The sequence below is a fragment of the Lathamus discolor genome, chromosome 4 (assembly GCF_037157495.1).
Source record: "Lathamus discolor isolate bLatDis1 chromosome 4, bLatDis1.hap1, whole genome shotgun sequence".
In the NCBI taxonomy this organism is placed as follows: domain Eukaryota; kingdom Metazoa; phylum Chordata; class Aves; order Psittaciformes; family Psittacidae; genus Lathamus; species Lathamus discolor.
The window spans coordinates 117,409,917-117,424,796 of record NC_088887.1 but is presented as its reverse complement, the minus strand read 5'-3'; the positions used below and the strand labels follow the sequence as shown (position 1 = coordinate 117,424,796).

The following is a 14,880-nucleotide window of genomic DNA, read 5'->3' as shown; positions in this document are numbered from 1 at the left end:
GTGAATTCTCAGTCTTCTGAAAAATTACTGCTTCTTGTTAATGTCCCAGTAGAGGGATCTATGTGGATAAGTTTTTAAACAGCAAACCCAGTTACCATAGTAATTATGATTCTTCACGAGGCCTGTGAGTTCACAAATCCTGGCAATACCAGTTTTCTGAAGGTTTTGTCTTAGGATTTTAATTAGTACACAAAACCGAATAGAGTGTGGGACTCTGCAGAACGTGCAGATGAATCTTCCCCAAGTTTAAGGATAATGATACCAAAGTGCAGTTCCTGTAGTAACTGAGCTGTTTATACATGAACTATGTAATGCTAGCCTCTATTCAAAGGTTAATATCTATCCTGAGGCGCACACACACACAACTCCTACTGAGTTCAATGAATCAAAGAAGGACGTTTCTCTCAAATTATTTTTTATAGGTAACTGCCTTGTGTAGGTCATCAGAATCACCTTTTCCACATTTGAGGCTAATTAACATTAAGTACTAGGGAAATACACAGAAGAGGAGAAATATCCTTGAAAAAATTCTGTGCCCTTCAAAGTCTCTGAAACATTTTTTTAACTGAGGACAAGGAACATGAGACTAAATAAAGGAAGAATCCTTTAGAGAAGTAATGCAAGCTGTTTCAATTGTGCCATCTTTTCTAAGCAGATCCTGGTGAAGATGAAAATAGCTTTAAGTTTTAAATAGGAATGGTTTGGTCCTAGCAATTTACATAGAATTACTGAATTTCATTTAAAAGATTTTCTTGCTCTGTAGAAGCAGACCCAGAATTATCAATTCCAAATAAGCAATAAGAAACATGAACAAGAAGAGGTAATTACCTGTGACCAGCCCAAAAGTGAAACGGATGAGTTGATGATTGAAAAACTGAAGGCAACTGTTAATGAAATAGCAATAAACAAGAATAAACTAGAAGAGGAAAATCTGAAACTCCGAGAGGATCTAAAAATGTACCAAAACCAGTACCAGGTAATGATGGGTTTTCTTTTTTCCCCTGATGACTGTGGGATTAATTTTGGTTAATTAGTTACTTAGGAATATACTTCACAAAGCTGTACTGAGATGCCTTTATAAAAGATCTGTACATGAGGTACATGATTTACAGGAACACAGAATGAGCTGTGAACAGTACATTTTTTTAGTGGCACTTAAAAAGAAAACAGAAATATGTTTGATACGTAGTGCTATATTTCATTCTTGTCTGCTTAGGGGTTTTGTAACTTTCCTATATCCATAGCATCTACAAAAACTCAGCCTAGTTCAGTTGGTTTCTTGTGCATAAATGACGTCTATGAAATCTCTTTATCTGATTTACACCTTGTTGGACACTGTGCCTGCCATATAGCTAGTAAATAAGTATATAGAAACGTGTGTGGTACACTTTATTATTATTGAGGGAAGATTTTGCAGTCGATGAATTTTTAAGTTGCCAACCATATAAAGAACCCTCAGCTTTTATCTTATCCCTAGTTTACCGTTTTTCAGCATAGCACTGATGTCTGAAGACAGCCATTTGTGCCTCTTCTTTTGGTCTTGATATATGAGTTCTGACAAGCCCGAGATAATACAAGATCTTTGCAGACTTTTTTATTAGCTGTGTTTGAAATAGATCAGGAATGAGATTCTCATTGCTGTTTTTTTTTCTGGTAACAAATATAAATTACGCTTTTGCTTATTCATTGAAGCACTTTAAGGTACAGTAAAATATTGAGTGGCCTATAGTAACTTCAACTCTTTCTGAAGAAGGATAATCTATTTCTGTTTATAGACAACCTTGCAGAGTTATAACTGCATAAGCAATATACTTCATGTGAATTAGCATATATGTGGTGGAGGTTAATTTCAGGTGTTGTCTGAACAGCCAAGTTCAGCTCATGTGATGTTTATACATTTCATCTGCACATTAGTATACAAGTTATCAGTATGCAACCAAAAATCTCTGTTTTGGGGCCTGTTAGAAAGTCTGCCATCAAAAGTGGTAGGATTATAATACGAAGTGGAAGAAATCATGGCAATCGTAGCAGGTGGATAGATGCTGTACAACAGAGAAAGTAGGTGTTATTGTGCTGTAGCCTTAAAGAAAATCTTCAAGCAAGAGGATTTTTGGAATCATGTGAATAGAATACAGCAGCTGAAGGAAGCACTGAAGATATTTTAAGTAGCAGTGGAGATAGATGTACATAACATTGTCAGCTAAAGGGCAGAAAGTTGCAGAATAACTGTGCTGGTAGTGTGGGATACTGCTGTGTTAGAAAAGCCACATTGCAAATAGCTGCAGAAGGAAAACACTGATGTAAATTCAGTGTATGGTGAAAAGGTGTAGCTCAGAGAAGATATATTTTTAGGAATGTCTGTGCGAGAAAGCAGGAAGCACAAGGCCTGTTGTCAGCCAGAAGAAGTAAGCAGGTTTACGTGAAGGAGTGCTAGGTGGAGGATGGAAATAGCCGGACCTGATGTGGGTAAAGAAGGGAGAGGTAAATGGGAATCTAGGTGGAGAGAAGGCTGATGGGAATGAAGCAAGCCTAGTATTGTGCCTCATATATCTTCCATATATCCTCATGAAGAGGAGGGAGCAGCGGAGACAGTGTGTGATGAATTGACCATAACTCCCATTCCCCGTTCCCCTGTGCTGTTCTGGAGGAGGCAGTAGAGAAATCAGGAGTGCTGAGCGCAGAAAGAAGGGAGGGGTGGAGGAAAGGTGTTCTAAGATTTGGTTCTATTTCTTATTACCCCACTCTGATTTGATTAGTGATAAATTAAATTAATTTCCCCGAGTTGAATCTGTTCTGCCCATGTCAGCAATTGCGGAGTGATCTCTCCCTGCCCTTATCTCAATCCATGAGCTTTTCGGTATATTTTCTCTTCCCTGTCCAGCTGAGGAGGGCAGTGGCAGAGCTTTGTTGGGTATCTGGAGTCCAGCCAGAGTCAATCCACCACAAACAGCTTTGAGTAGTGTTAGAACAGGACTTGATGAGGAAATTTTTGAGACTTCCTTTTGATATCAAACATGGGGAGAAAAGAGAGGATTTGGATTTTTTTTCAGATTGAAACAGACTCTTTAAAAACTTTTATTTTGTTAAATATTCTCTAAACAAAACCTAAAGTTTTCTGGTTCAAAATTACTTTTCTTTTTGGTGTTCTAAGTAGATGCAACAGATATCGCTTAAAATAATAAGTGGTACATATCTAAATGATTTTTTTTTTTTGCAGTGATGTGCGAAACTCTTGACCTGAAGTTCTGTTTCAGTTATTACCGTGGCTGCTGCTATGGCTGTTGTTGTTCCTGCTATTATTACAATTCACAGAAGAAAATACAATTTATGTAAATCTATATGATGACTGCAGTCAGATATGGCTTCTTCTGCACAATTGTGCAGCACTCATTCCTCTTACCCACCCCAGAACGAAATCAGGGGGATAACCCTCCCCCAAATTCATATATTATAAAATAATTGTAGCTGTTTCTTGAATGTTGAAGTCATAAAGATGATCATAAGCAAGTCTTGCAGAGAATTTTAACAGTTCATTAAGCTTTATTTCACATGAATATGCCCAGACTTGCATTTCAGAGTTTAAAAAAGCTCTCTCAGCCTTGTGTTAACAAAGGATAAAATGAAGGAACCTATATATGCAGCAAAAGCACTTCATATCTGTCTGCAGCAGCCCTTTTAGCCGAAGAAAAACCACAGGCTTCTTGGAAGGAAGGTCATTCTCATATAAGGCTCTAAGGAAAACAAACCTTTGAAGTTCCTAGCTTGCAGTGTCAGTTTCTGGATTCCAGTTGTCTTATGAAAGTTTAAAGACTTTATTTTTGCTTTTAAACATGGAAACTGTATTAAAATAGAATGAAGAAACTATGAAAAATACTAATGGGTTTAGTATAATAGTTTTAAAGTCAAAGGATCAACATCCTTGGAAAATCCTTTGTTTTAATCTGGAAGATGCTTTTGGATCTTGGGTGAGAGGAAATAAGTATTCGCTGAATATTATTATTGCAAGAATCTGACTAGTACAAGCTCAGGAGTGTTGTTACAAGCTCAGGAGTGTTGCATCCCAAGTAGAAGGAAGTGCAGCAGGAGGGCCAGGAGACCTCCTTGGATGGATAAGGAGCTGCTGAGGAAAATTCAAAGGAAAAAAGAGGCTTATAGAAAGTGGAAGCAAGGCCAGGCGGCCTGGGTAGAGTACAGGGATGTTGTCTGGGAAGCTAGGGACCAGGTTAGGAAGGCTAAGGCCCAGTTAGAATTAAACCTAGCCAGGGATGTTAAGGATAACAGGAAGGGATTCTACAGGTATGTAGCAAACAAAAAACAGACTAGGGACAACATAGGCCCCCTCTGGAAGCTCTTGGGAGAACTGGCTACCCAGGATTTGGAGAAGGCTGAGGTTCTGAATGACTTCTTTGCCTTGGTCTTCACTGGCAAAGGCTCTGACTGCACCACCCAAGTCTTAGAAGGCAGACGCAGGGGCTGTGAGAATGAAGACCTTGGGCCCACTGTAGGAGAGGATCTGGTTCGAGACCATCTTCAAAATCTGAACACGCATAAGTCCATGGGACCTGATGAAATCCATCCGCGGGTCCTGAAGGAGCTGGCGAATGAAGTTGCTAAGCCACTGGCCATCGTATTTGAAAAATCATGGCAGTCAGGTGAAGTTCCTGACGACTGGAAAAAGGGAAATATAACCCCCATTTTCAAGAAGGGGAAAATGGAAGACCCGGGGAATTACAGACCAGTCAGTCTCACCTCTGTGCCTGGCAGAATCCTGGAGCACATTCTCCTGGAAGGCATGCTAAGGCACATGAAAAACAACAAGGTGCTTGGTGACAGCCAGCCTGGCTTCACTAAGGGGAAATCCTGCCTGACCAATTTGGTGGCCTTCTATGATGGAGCTACAGAACTGATGGACAGGGGTAAAGCAGTTGATGTCATCTACCTGGACTTGTGCAAAGCGTTTGACACTGTCCCACACGACATTCTTGTCTCTAAATTGGAGAGACATCAATTTGATGGATGGACCACTCGGTGGATAAAGAACTGGCTGGATGGCCGCACACAAAGAGTTGTGGTCAGTGGCTCAATGTCCAGCTGGAGACCAGTAACGAGTGGTGTCCCTCAGGGATCGGTGTTGGGGACGGTCTTGTTCAACATCTTCGTCGCTAACATGGACAGTGGGATTGAGTGCGCCCTCAGCAAGTTTGCCGATGACACCAAGTTGTGTGGTCCAGTTGATACGCTGGAGGGAAGGGATGCCATCCAGAGGGACCTTGACATGCTTGTGAGGTGGGCTGATGCCAACCTTATGAAGTTCAACCATGACAAGTGCAAGGTCCTACACCTGTGTCAGAGCAATCCCAGCTACAGATTTGGCAAAGAAGAGATTCAGAGCAGCCCTGTGGAGAAGGACTTGGGGGTGCTGGTCGATGAGAAAATGAACATGAGCCGGCTTCAGTGTGCGCTCGCAGCCCAGAAATCCAACCGTATCCTGGACTGCATCAAAAGGAGTGTGACCAGCAGGTCAAAAGAGGTGATCCTGCCCCTCTACTCTGCTCTTGTGAGACCTCACCTGGAGTATTGTGTGCAGTTCTGGTGTCCTCAACATAAAAAGGACATGGAACTGCTGGAACAAGTCCAGAGGAGGGCCACGAGGATGATCAGGGGACTGGAGCACCTCCCGTATGAAGACAGGCTGAGGAAGTTTTGGGGCTGTTCAGCCTGGAGAAGAGAAGGCTGCGTGGAGACCTCATGGCAGCCTTCCAGTATCTGAAGGGGGCCTATAGGGATGCTGGGGAGGGACTCTTCATCAGGGACTGTAGTGACAGGACAAGGGGTAACAGGTTAAAACTTAAACAGGGGAAGTTTAGATTGGATATAAGGAGGAAATTCTTTCCTGTTAGGGTGGTGAGACACTGGAATCGGTTGCCCAGGGAGGTTGTGAGTGCTCCATCCGTGGCGGTGTTCAAGGCCAGGTTGGACGAAGCCTTGGGTGACATGGTTTAGTGTGAGGTGTCCCTGGCCATGGCAGGGGAGCTGGAACTAGGTGATCTTGAGGTCCTTTCCAACCCTAATTATTCTATGATTCTATGATTCCAAATTATTGCTACTTTTGTTATTTGTGGGTTATATTTCCAAATTCTTGAGTATGTTCTCAGTATATTTGGGGAAATTCAGAGTTTGTGATGTCAAATGCAACCTAGATCTTCAGGTTGTCTATCACGTTATCAGTCAGTAACTAATTGCAAAATAGAGGTAAGATTTGTGGTATCCCTAAGAGGAATCTTTTTGTGATAGTTCAATAATTTTGTGATATTTACTTAAATAAGCAACTGACTCCATGCAGATAGAACTAGTTTTGAAGATGATTGAGCCCACACCTTGGCTAAGTATAGATGTCTAGATGGGTCTGCTCCAAGCTTGTGGGCAATGTTTACTAAAGACATGCACGTAATCCTGCCTTTCTATAGCCTTGTAGTTTTCAAGCTTATAAATTTGGAAATATTGTTGGGAAAATAGAAAATGGAAGTTAGTTGTGACACTTATTCTTGCATGTGAAGCATATTCTAGGGTGGAGAACCTGCTGAAACAAGCAAACTACGTATTTTAGATGCATTTAGCACAATGAAGAACTTCTGTATGATGTTTCCTATGACGGCTTCACAGAATCACAGAATCACAGAATCCCAAGGGTTGGAAGGGACCTCAAAAGATCATCTAGTCCAACCCCCCTGCAAGAGCAGGGTAACCTACAGTACATCACACAGGAACTTGTCCAGGCGGGCCTTGAATATCTCCAGTGTAGGAGACTCCACAACCCCCCTGGGCAACCTGTTCCAGTGCTCTGTCACTCTTACAGTAAAGAAGTTCTTCCTGATGTTAACGTGGAACTTCCTATGTTCCAGTTTACACCCATTGCCCCTTGTCCTATCACTGGATATCACTGAAAAAAGCCTAGCTCCATCATCCTGACACCTACCCTTTACATATTTGTAAACATTGATGAGGTCACCCCTCAGTCTCCTCTTCTCCAAGCTAAAGAGACCCAGCTCCCTCAGCTTCAGAGGCAGATGTATGGGAACATTGCAAGAGCTAACAAATATTCAGCATCTGATTTTTAGATTACATTTCTGCAGAAGAGAACTGACATGAAAGCAGTGTCTTTTTCAGAAATGAAACTCGTAATAAAACCATGTATGTCCTTTCATCCAAATTATACAGGTATTGAAACTGATGTGTTAACACACACCTTTTTCAGCTGTCTAAATTTATTTAACTATTTATGTATTTGCTTGTTTGTTTAGAACATAGAGGCAGGCTTTTCAGAAATGAGGAATGAGCTGCAGTCGCGGGATGCTCTCTGGAGAAGGATACAACTGGAATGCCAACAGATGCATACAGAACTGCAGAAAATCAGAGAGTATAAAGATATGCAGGAAATGTATGTTGAAGACAGTATTTAAATTAAGAAGTACTTCTGAGCTAATAACTTTTATTTTTACATTTGATATAAATTAAGGCTGGTTTAAGATACTCTGGATTCAAATGTTGGATTCTAAATAATATTAAACATTTTCATTGGCAATTATATACAACAAAACGGCAGCAATAGATGCAGGCTCTGTAAAAAGGCTTTAATGCTGCCTAGATCTTTACAAATCAATGCATTTAATCTATTCCTGTTTATATGTTTACAAGCTTTTTCCATTTTCTCAGCATTAAAACACTTTGGAAATAGTGTAATTAAGATTCTCCCTAACATCCCTTGAGTAAAACATTCATCTTTTTATGGTTTATCTAATCTACTTCAGCTGTTTGAGGTTACAGGAAATACCAGTCTGCAAGAGATTTCAGGATTCTTTCTGCATGCACTCGCATTGTCCTTAATCTGTAGAAATCTCACAAGATCCAACCTGGTTTAAGCCAAATCTTTGATTGCTGTAGTTTTTCATCAGCACACAGCTCTTCCACAGTTTTACACTGCAGAGAGGATGCTGTAAGGTCATGGTTATTGAATGTTCTGTTTGTTTCATGTTTTGTTTATTTCTTACTTAAAGGCATCAGCCATTTTGTGTACAACTTACTGAGCAACTAGAAAATAAAAACACCAAGTTATTACTATTGGCACAAAGTCAAGAACGCCAGAAAGAAGAGCTAAATGAGGTATTTCATATCATTAAGTATTTCCAGGTCTCAATTGCAATATAACATTTTTAGAAGAGAAAAAAGTACTGACCTTGGGTATAATCATATGTAGAAGAGAGCAGGAGATAAATTGTGGTTTTAGGAGAGTATGAAGTTTTCATACATGAGAAAGTTTTCATATACGGTTGCATTTCTGGAGGTAGGTGCATAGCTATAAAATTGACATTCTGATTCTGTGCAGAGCTAGCTACTTCACTGAAGTGAGGGAAGAGACCATGCTCAAGCATCACTGTGATTCGAGTAATACCATGCAAATAATAAACCCTCTAAGGCTAGAAGTAATTAATAGGCTTTAGGAGGTAAGTAGTAGTTTGTAGGTGGTCTCAGATGTAAGATATGTCAACAGATCAACTGCTACAAGTCAGTAGGACAGATAGCTACACAAGGGCAAGCTTAGTCCATCACCTGCTGCACAATCTATGCAGCGCTCTTTAGTTTGAACTACATATCGCATTGCATTGCGCATTTCTCAGGTGCTGTGTGCAAGCAGTGGTGGCATAGCACTGTGGACTGGCATATGGCTTGGCAGGCCAAAACACTTTTGGGTAGAGGATGCTCAGAACTCCTCTTCAGGCATGTTGTGGTTTTGCTCAGTAGCACTCGAAGCAGGAATATCTCTAATTGCATGCAGCTGACTCGGATGCAGCAATTTTGGCATGATAGGCATGATCTAACTCTTAGAGTTTTTTGCATCTCCATCTATTTGTTTACAATTCTAGTATTTCTGTGTAGTTTGCAAAAATAAAAATGAAATGCCATCTGTTACTGATCATGTACAGTCCTGCAAGGAATTATTAAAATAGGGTTGAAAGGTTGTTTGCTGGGTTATGTAGTTTTGTTTCTTACATAATAAAAGAATCTATCAATCAGTGCTGAATTGTTGGTTATAGTAAAAGATATGAGAACAACCTTTGTGCTGATTCTTTGGAGAACTGTGCGCAGGATACAGGGCAGAAAGTTTGACCTTAAATTTTATATGTTACAGTAGGAAAAATTCTCATAAAGTGATTTACTGTATATGCTCTTTATTTCTAACATAGTTTCTCATCAAAGACTCTCTAGATTGATTTATTTGTATTGCCCTAAGTTAATTTAGGCTGCATTAAACTTATTTCAAACCTAAATTAACTTAGGAGCAATATAACTAAATCAGACTTAGGTATATTGAATGGATATTTCCTTGGATAGTCTTTGCCATAAATACCAATTTTTAGCATTATTTTTAGTACATTCTTTTTAAATGTCAACTTAAATGTCTTGTATTTTGTTCAATTCTAATACTGAATGGGTAAATGAAAGCACAACAGAAGGGTTAAAAAAAAACCCATAAAAATAAATAAAGCTATATGCCCTCATTCATGAAGACATTTTATTATGCAATGTCAAAAATCTCTGATTCAGTTAAAAGAGTTGATACCTTGGAAGCAACATCAAAAAAGTCACTGATAGGTAGCAAATGATGCAATCATATATACTGCATAACACTTTTTCTTCTTGAAACATTTTGCTCCAGATAAGAAACCATGTTTATCGAGAGGAGCAGTCCCATCACTCTGAGAAGGAAAGGATGAAGACAGAAATCTCTGACCTGACAGAAGAGCTTCATCAGGAGATCACTATAGCAACTATCATGGAGAAAGCTAGTCTTCTGGAAAGACAGTTAAAAATGGAGTTGGAGATAAAAGACAAAATGTTAGCAAAACAACAGGTATGCAGCAGGCAAAACTAGTGTAGATCATTTTACTCCACACTATTGGTAATGACATACATTATCTGTGAAAAAAGACATTACATTTCTTGCTGTAGTTTTCATTGGCAGTGCTGTAATATCTGTGAAGTATTACTAGAGCAGCTAAATTGATACTGGAACAAGAATGCACTGGCAAATGTCAACTGTACATCTAAATTGCAATTCATTCTGACTATTGACTGTAGTTATCATTTTATCACGCGAAAGATCTTGAAAACTTCAAGTTTGTTGTTATTATATGCACTTTATCATTAGAACTGTTTGTTAGAGTATCTAGAACACTTCTTCTGGGTTTTTTTTAAAGCTTTTTGAAGAATGTTACGTATCTGCTTAGAAAATTCTGATAATTTGAAAGCTGAAAACTGTAAGATACCAGTGTTTTAATGTCAATTTTTAGTATTAAAAGCAAATATGTTACCTTCATTACTTAGTTTTGTAAACAAAAAGAACCCTCATATTTAGAGCTTTCTGGGGATCTCTGTTTTTTGAGAAGGTCACTGCATATTGAAGGTTGTTTTTAATGTAATACTTCACTTTTGACAATAGGAAAGTTAGTGCTTGGGAAAATGAGACATCTCCTATTGTGTGGCTTTACCAGCCTGTATTCCCTACCATAGCGCTAAAAGAGTGGATGTCGCTTCTAGGCTCCACGACTAAGATTTCACCCAGTTTCAGTGGCCTGCACAATCTGTCTCTCTATGTATCTCCTAACTGCAAGTGAACTTCCATATTTTCCTAAGTGAAAAAAGGTAAATAAAATCAGAAGCATTGAACCTGTGTATCTTGTATAGGTGGTTTAAGAGTTCTTTCTGCTTTAGTATTGCTGTATTTAAAAAACACTGTATTTAGTTTCACAATTATGTATGTTGTGTAAAATTAAACGTATATATCTATACTCAGTGTCATTTAAAGTTAACAGTAATGTTCTTGTATTTAACAGAGAATTTAATCTTTTCCTAGTTCCTGGATTCCAAATCCGAAGTTGTGAGCTCTGAAAACACACATCTAAAAGAGATGGTGGAAAACCAGGTGTGTAAAAGTTGCATGGTATTTTTTTTAATCTATGCAATACGCAGAACAGTTACTTATATTTACTGTAAATGTAGATTGAGATCATGGCAGATTTAGAGATTTCTGACCTAAGTAAAATAAATTAATAGAAACAAGGTGTGAGACATAATCAACACCAAGTGGATTTAACTCAGCCTGAAGATGGGTATAGCTAGGAATAATTTTGACCTTAACTGTAGTAAAGTAGAAGTAAGGTAAATTTTTCAGTAACTGTCTAGACAATAAACAGTTTCTTGGAGCTTATTTATTGTGAGTTACATCACTTATTTCAGAAAATATGCATTTTTAAACAGTCATCATTCTCACAGATACGAAGATATGTCCTGGTTTTACTATATTACCGGTTTCTTCATACAATATTTAAATAACAGTGTAAAAAACAGACGGATTTTGCCCCCACCCACCTTATTTTTGGAGTTCAGCATTTATTTTCCTTCAAACAGGGGATTTTTAAAGTTTAATTCATAAAAAGTTTGCCATAATATCATGTATTACTGTAGTTTTTATGGGTACAATAAATATTGTATATGCTGCCTTCCACACAAAGCTTCAAAATGTCTCCTGCGTAGGGAACATCTGCAGTTATTTTATCTCTGACTAGAAAAAACACTGCAATGTTGCTTGCAAACACTGCTGTAAATACATCTTTGGGGGATTTGTAGCCTGTTAATTGCCTTACTGTAGGCTGACAAATGCATGAAAGAATGCCACATTTTTCCACACCCTTAAAATAGCATATACGTCTATTAGTGGTGTATTACCCATGCATACATGTACACTATTATGGGTATATGTATGTGTATATATGACATTATTGTGGAAACATAGATGGATGTGTGTATGCATGTCTAGCTCTTCTCTATGGTGGTATTCTTCATGAAGATTGAGAAGAACTGTCTGAGAAGAATCCTTGTAGATACGTCTTAAATTTGAACAGTAAAATCCAGTCAGTAGATATACCAAGGTCACTACATATATCAATGCATTTATGGACTTAACAAGTCTTTCCTACTTTACTAATGTATTGGGAAAATCTAAACATTAAAGATTGTGAGGTTTTTCATGCTAAGATAGCAGGAACTGGAGAGATTTTTACAGATGTGTTTGCATGCTACAGCAGAGCACTACACAGACTCCTCAAACTGATGCTGGCTTAAGTCAGTGTGGTGTAATGCATCACCAGGCAGGGTTACTTGTTTAAATTTCAAAAGCAATATAGCTGTGCCAGCTCAGTCTTGGGGTTCATGCCATTATAACTGTACTGCTGACTTGAGAGCTAGTAGTGGTAGTGTGACTTAGTGCTATCCTTCCTCTGTTCTGCTACTTCACTTCAGAGACACAGCTGAGCCCCTGACTGCCATCCTTGCAATAAATACTAAATTTCCTTTTACTTTCTGGTACTTCCATGCCAGCTTGGCTCATAAATTTCCCCTAAAATTAGCTAAGTGAGGCAAGGGTTACAGGAAGAGATAACATTAGACCAGATAGTGCAAGGAACAGACAAGTTTTCAGCTGTGCTAACTGTATACTAAGATCCAAATCCTTAATACTCATGAGTTACTAGCTTCCAAAAGAATAAGGTAAATCTAGAAATACATGAAAACAAAACTTAATAGAATATTTTGGGGTTTAGTATTTTGTGTATAATCTGGACATGGACCTGTTGGAGCAAGTCCAGAGGAGGCCGCAAAAATAATCAGAGGATTCAACCACCTCTCCTATGGAGAGCAACCTTTCAGTACTTCATCAGGGCTTATAAGAAAGACAGAGAAAGACTTCTTACCAGGGGTTGTAGTAACAGGAGAAGGAGCAAGGATCTTAAACTGAAGGAGGGGAGATTTAGATTGTTCATAAGAAAGGGTTTTGTTTAGTTGGGTTTTTTATGAAGATGGTGAGGCCCTGGCACAGGGTGCCCAGAGAAGCTGTGGCTGCCCCCTTCCTGGCAGTGTTCAAGGCCAGGGTGGATGGGGCTTGGAGCAACCTGATCTAGTGGAAGGTGTCCCTGCTTGTGGCAGAGATGTTGGAATAGATTAAGGTCCTTTCCAATGCACACTGTTCTATGCTTCTATGAAATGATTTGAGATTTTTCTGTTAATGACACTGTACTGCCATTGCAGATATACTTACACAATGCAATGCAGTATTCTGCAGAGAAGTAGTTCCGAATTAGCTAGCTCTGGTGTGCAGTGTAGGCTTTATAGAAAAAGTGACAGGACAAAAAAGGAATGCAGCATCCTGGCTAGTCAACTTCCAGAGCTAATCTCCGTCTTCCCTTCTTTATACCTTAGTGGATGGGCCTCTTTAAGCCCTAGTTGCAGAGCACATGTTGCTTGCACTTTTAGTATTATGACTTGTATACTGTGTGGACTAACCCAACTGAGAAGCAGGGTTTAGTAACACAGAGAGCACTGTGCTAATGTGGCTTTACTTTACTGCTGCTGAAGCTGAAGGTGACTGTATCTTGACACAGACATTAAATTGTGCCCGTAGACATACCATGTATCTAGTAAAGTAATGAACTTCTATAATTTTTTCTTATTATTTCTGGTGGGATTGCTACTGGAGGGAGCAATACAGTCTGCAGCTATAGTTGTTATGGTTTCTTTTATGTCATAAGTTTTAGAAAGCAAGAGATGAATTTACAATAATAATATTTTGGATGCATGTTTGTTGAGAAACTTTAATTTGTTTTATTGTGTTATAGAGGCTGTTATCCATTCTTTTCCATTTATCTACAGTGGGTTTTTTTCTGGAGGCAATTCTCTTGGTTTCCTCTGAGTGCTGCATGATTATATATAGTAGCTAGGTCTTTCTTTAGCATAGAACATTGTTTGTGTTTGCTTGTTAAAAATACTAACATCCATTTATTGTGGAAAAGATAGATAACTACATAATGATGGCTTTATCTTCTTGCACAGAGTATAGATTTATGTAACAAACAACACGGAAATTTCACACCTTCCATTCACAAACCGGAACATGAGAATGTAAGATTACAAAGTAGTCTTGTTAAACTTCAAAAAGACACAGAAACATCACTGCTGGGTCACATGGGTACATATGGAGAAACAGAGGACAGCTACCAAACGCACTCAAAGATGAAAGAAAAGGAAGAGAGGTAATATTTAAATTGTACATATATATGAATCTTCCTGAAAGTTTTTTGGAAGCATCTAACTGGGCTGAACTGTTAAGCTTTTCTGCTGTTTCTGCTCTTTCAGAACTCCCACCAACATAAATATCAGACCTAGTTAGTATATTTGTAAGAATTCCCTATATTTTTCTAGGTGGCTGACTGAATTTGGCAATAAATGAAGTCCTAGACATGTTTGATCATTTTTTAAATGTTTTTCACATGAAATGACTTTAAAAACTTTTTATGTGCTGCATAACTTATTCTTAGTTTCAGGTTTTGCAAAACAGGACAGGATGTATTTTCACTGCCAAATAAAAATAAGACAAGGAAAGAATATAAAAACCAACATGAGAGGTAAACTGCTCCACAGGAGGTTATCTTAATAAGCAGTCTGAACTACAGCCCCTGCTGAAAACCTCTCTGTCCCACCAGTTTCATTTGTTGGAAGTTTCATTAAATGTATTTTAATGCCTTGTCTAGTTTTGGTGTTCTTGGGTGACCTGATTTTTAAATTAAACATAATTTCAGGTGCCCTGAATAAATAATTACTACAATAAACTCCTTGTTAGGGAAAAATAATGAGACAAAAGTACTCAGGCTATAGAAAACATTGTAGTGATGACTTCCTTCTTATTTCCCTGTATTCAGTGAAGCACTGAATTACCTTCAAACATGTTATAATCATGGCATTGCAGTAATAAAAAGAAAATTAAACCCCATG

At 38.5% G+C, this 14,880-nt stretch overlaps 1 protein-coding gene across 2 annotated transcripts in view; it reads left to right on the top strand.

The window, feature by feature from the left end:
• The window catches only part of DEUP1 (deuterosome assembly protein 1), a 51,907-nt gene that overhangs the window by 22,622 nt on the left and 14,405 nt on the right, over window positions 1-14,880 (top strand). For both annotated transcript variants that reach the window (XM_065678767.1, XM_065678769.1), the window contains 6 exons: window positions 765-976; window positions 7,302-7,438; window positions 8,055-8,160; window positions 9,716-9,910; window positions 10,913-10,981; window positions 13,942-14,141. In XM_065678767.1, coding sequence (XP_065534839.1) covers window positions 765-976; window positions 7,302-7,438; window positions 8,055-8,160; window positions 9,716-9,910; window positions 10,913-10,981; window positions 13,942-14,141 — 919 coding nt within the window. The remainder of the gene's footprint in view (window positions 1-764; window positions 977-7,301; window positions 7,439-8,054; window positions 8,161-9,715; window positions 9,911-10,912; window positions 10,982-13,941; window positions 14,142-14,880) is intronic.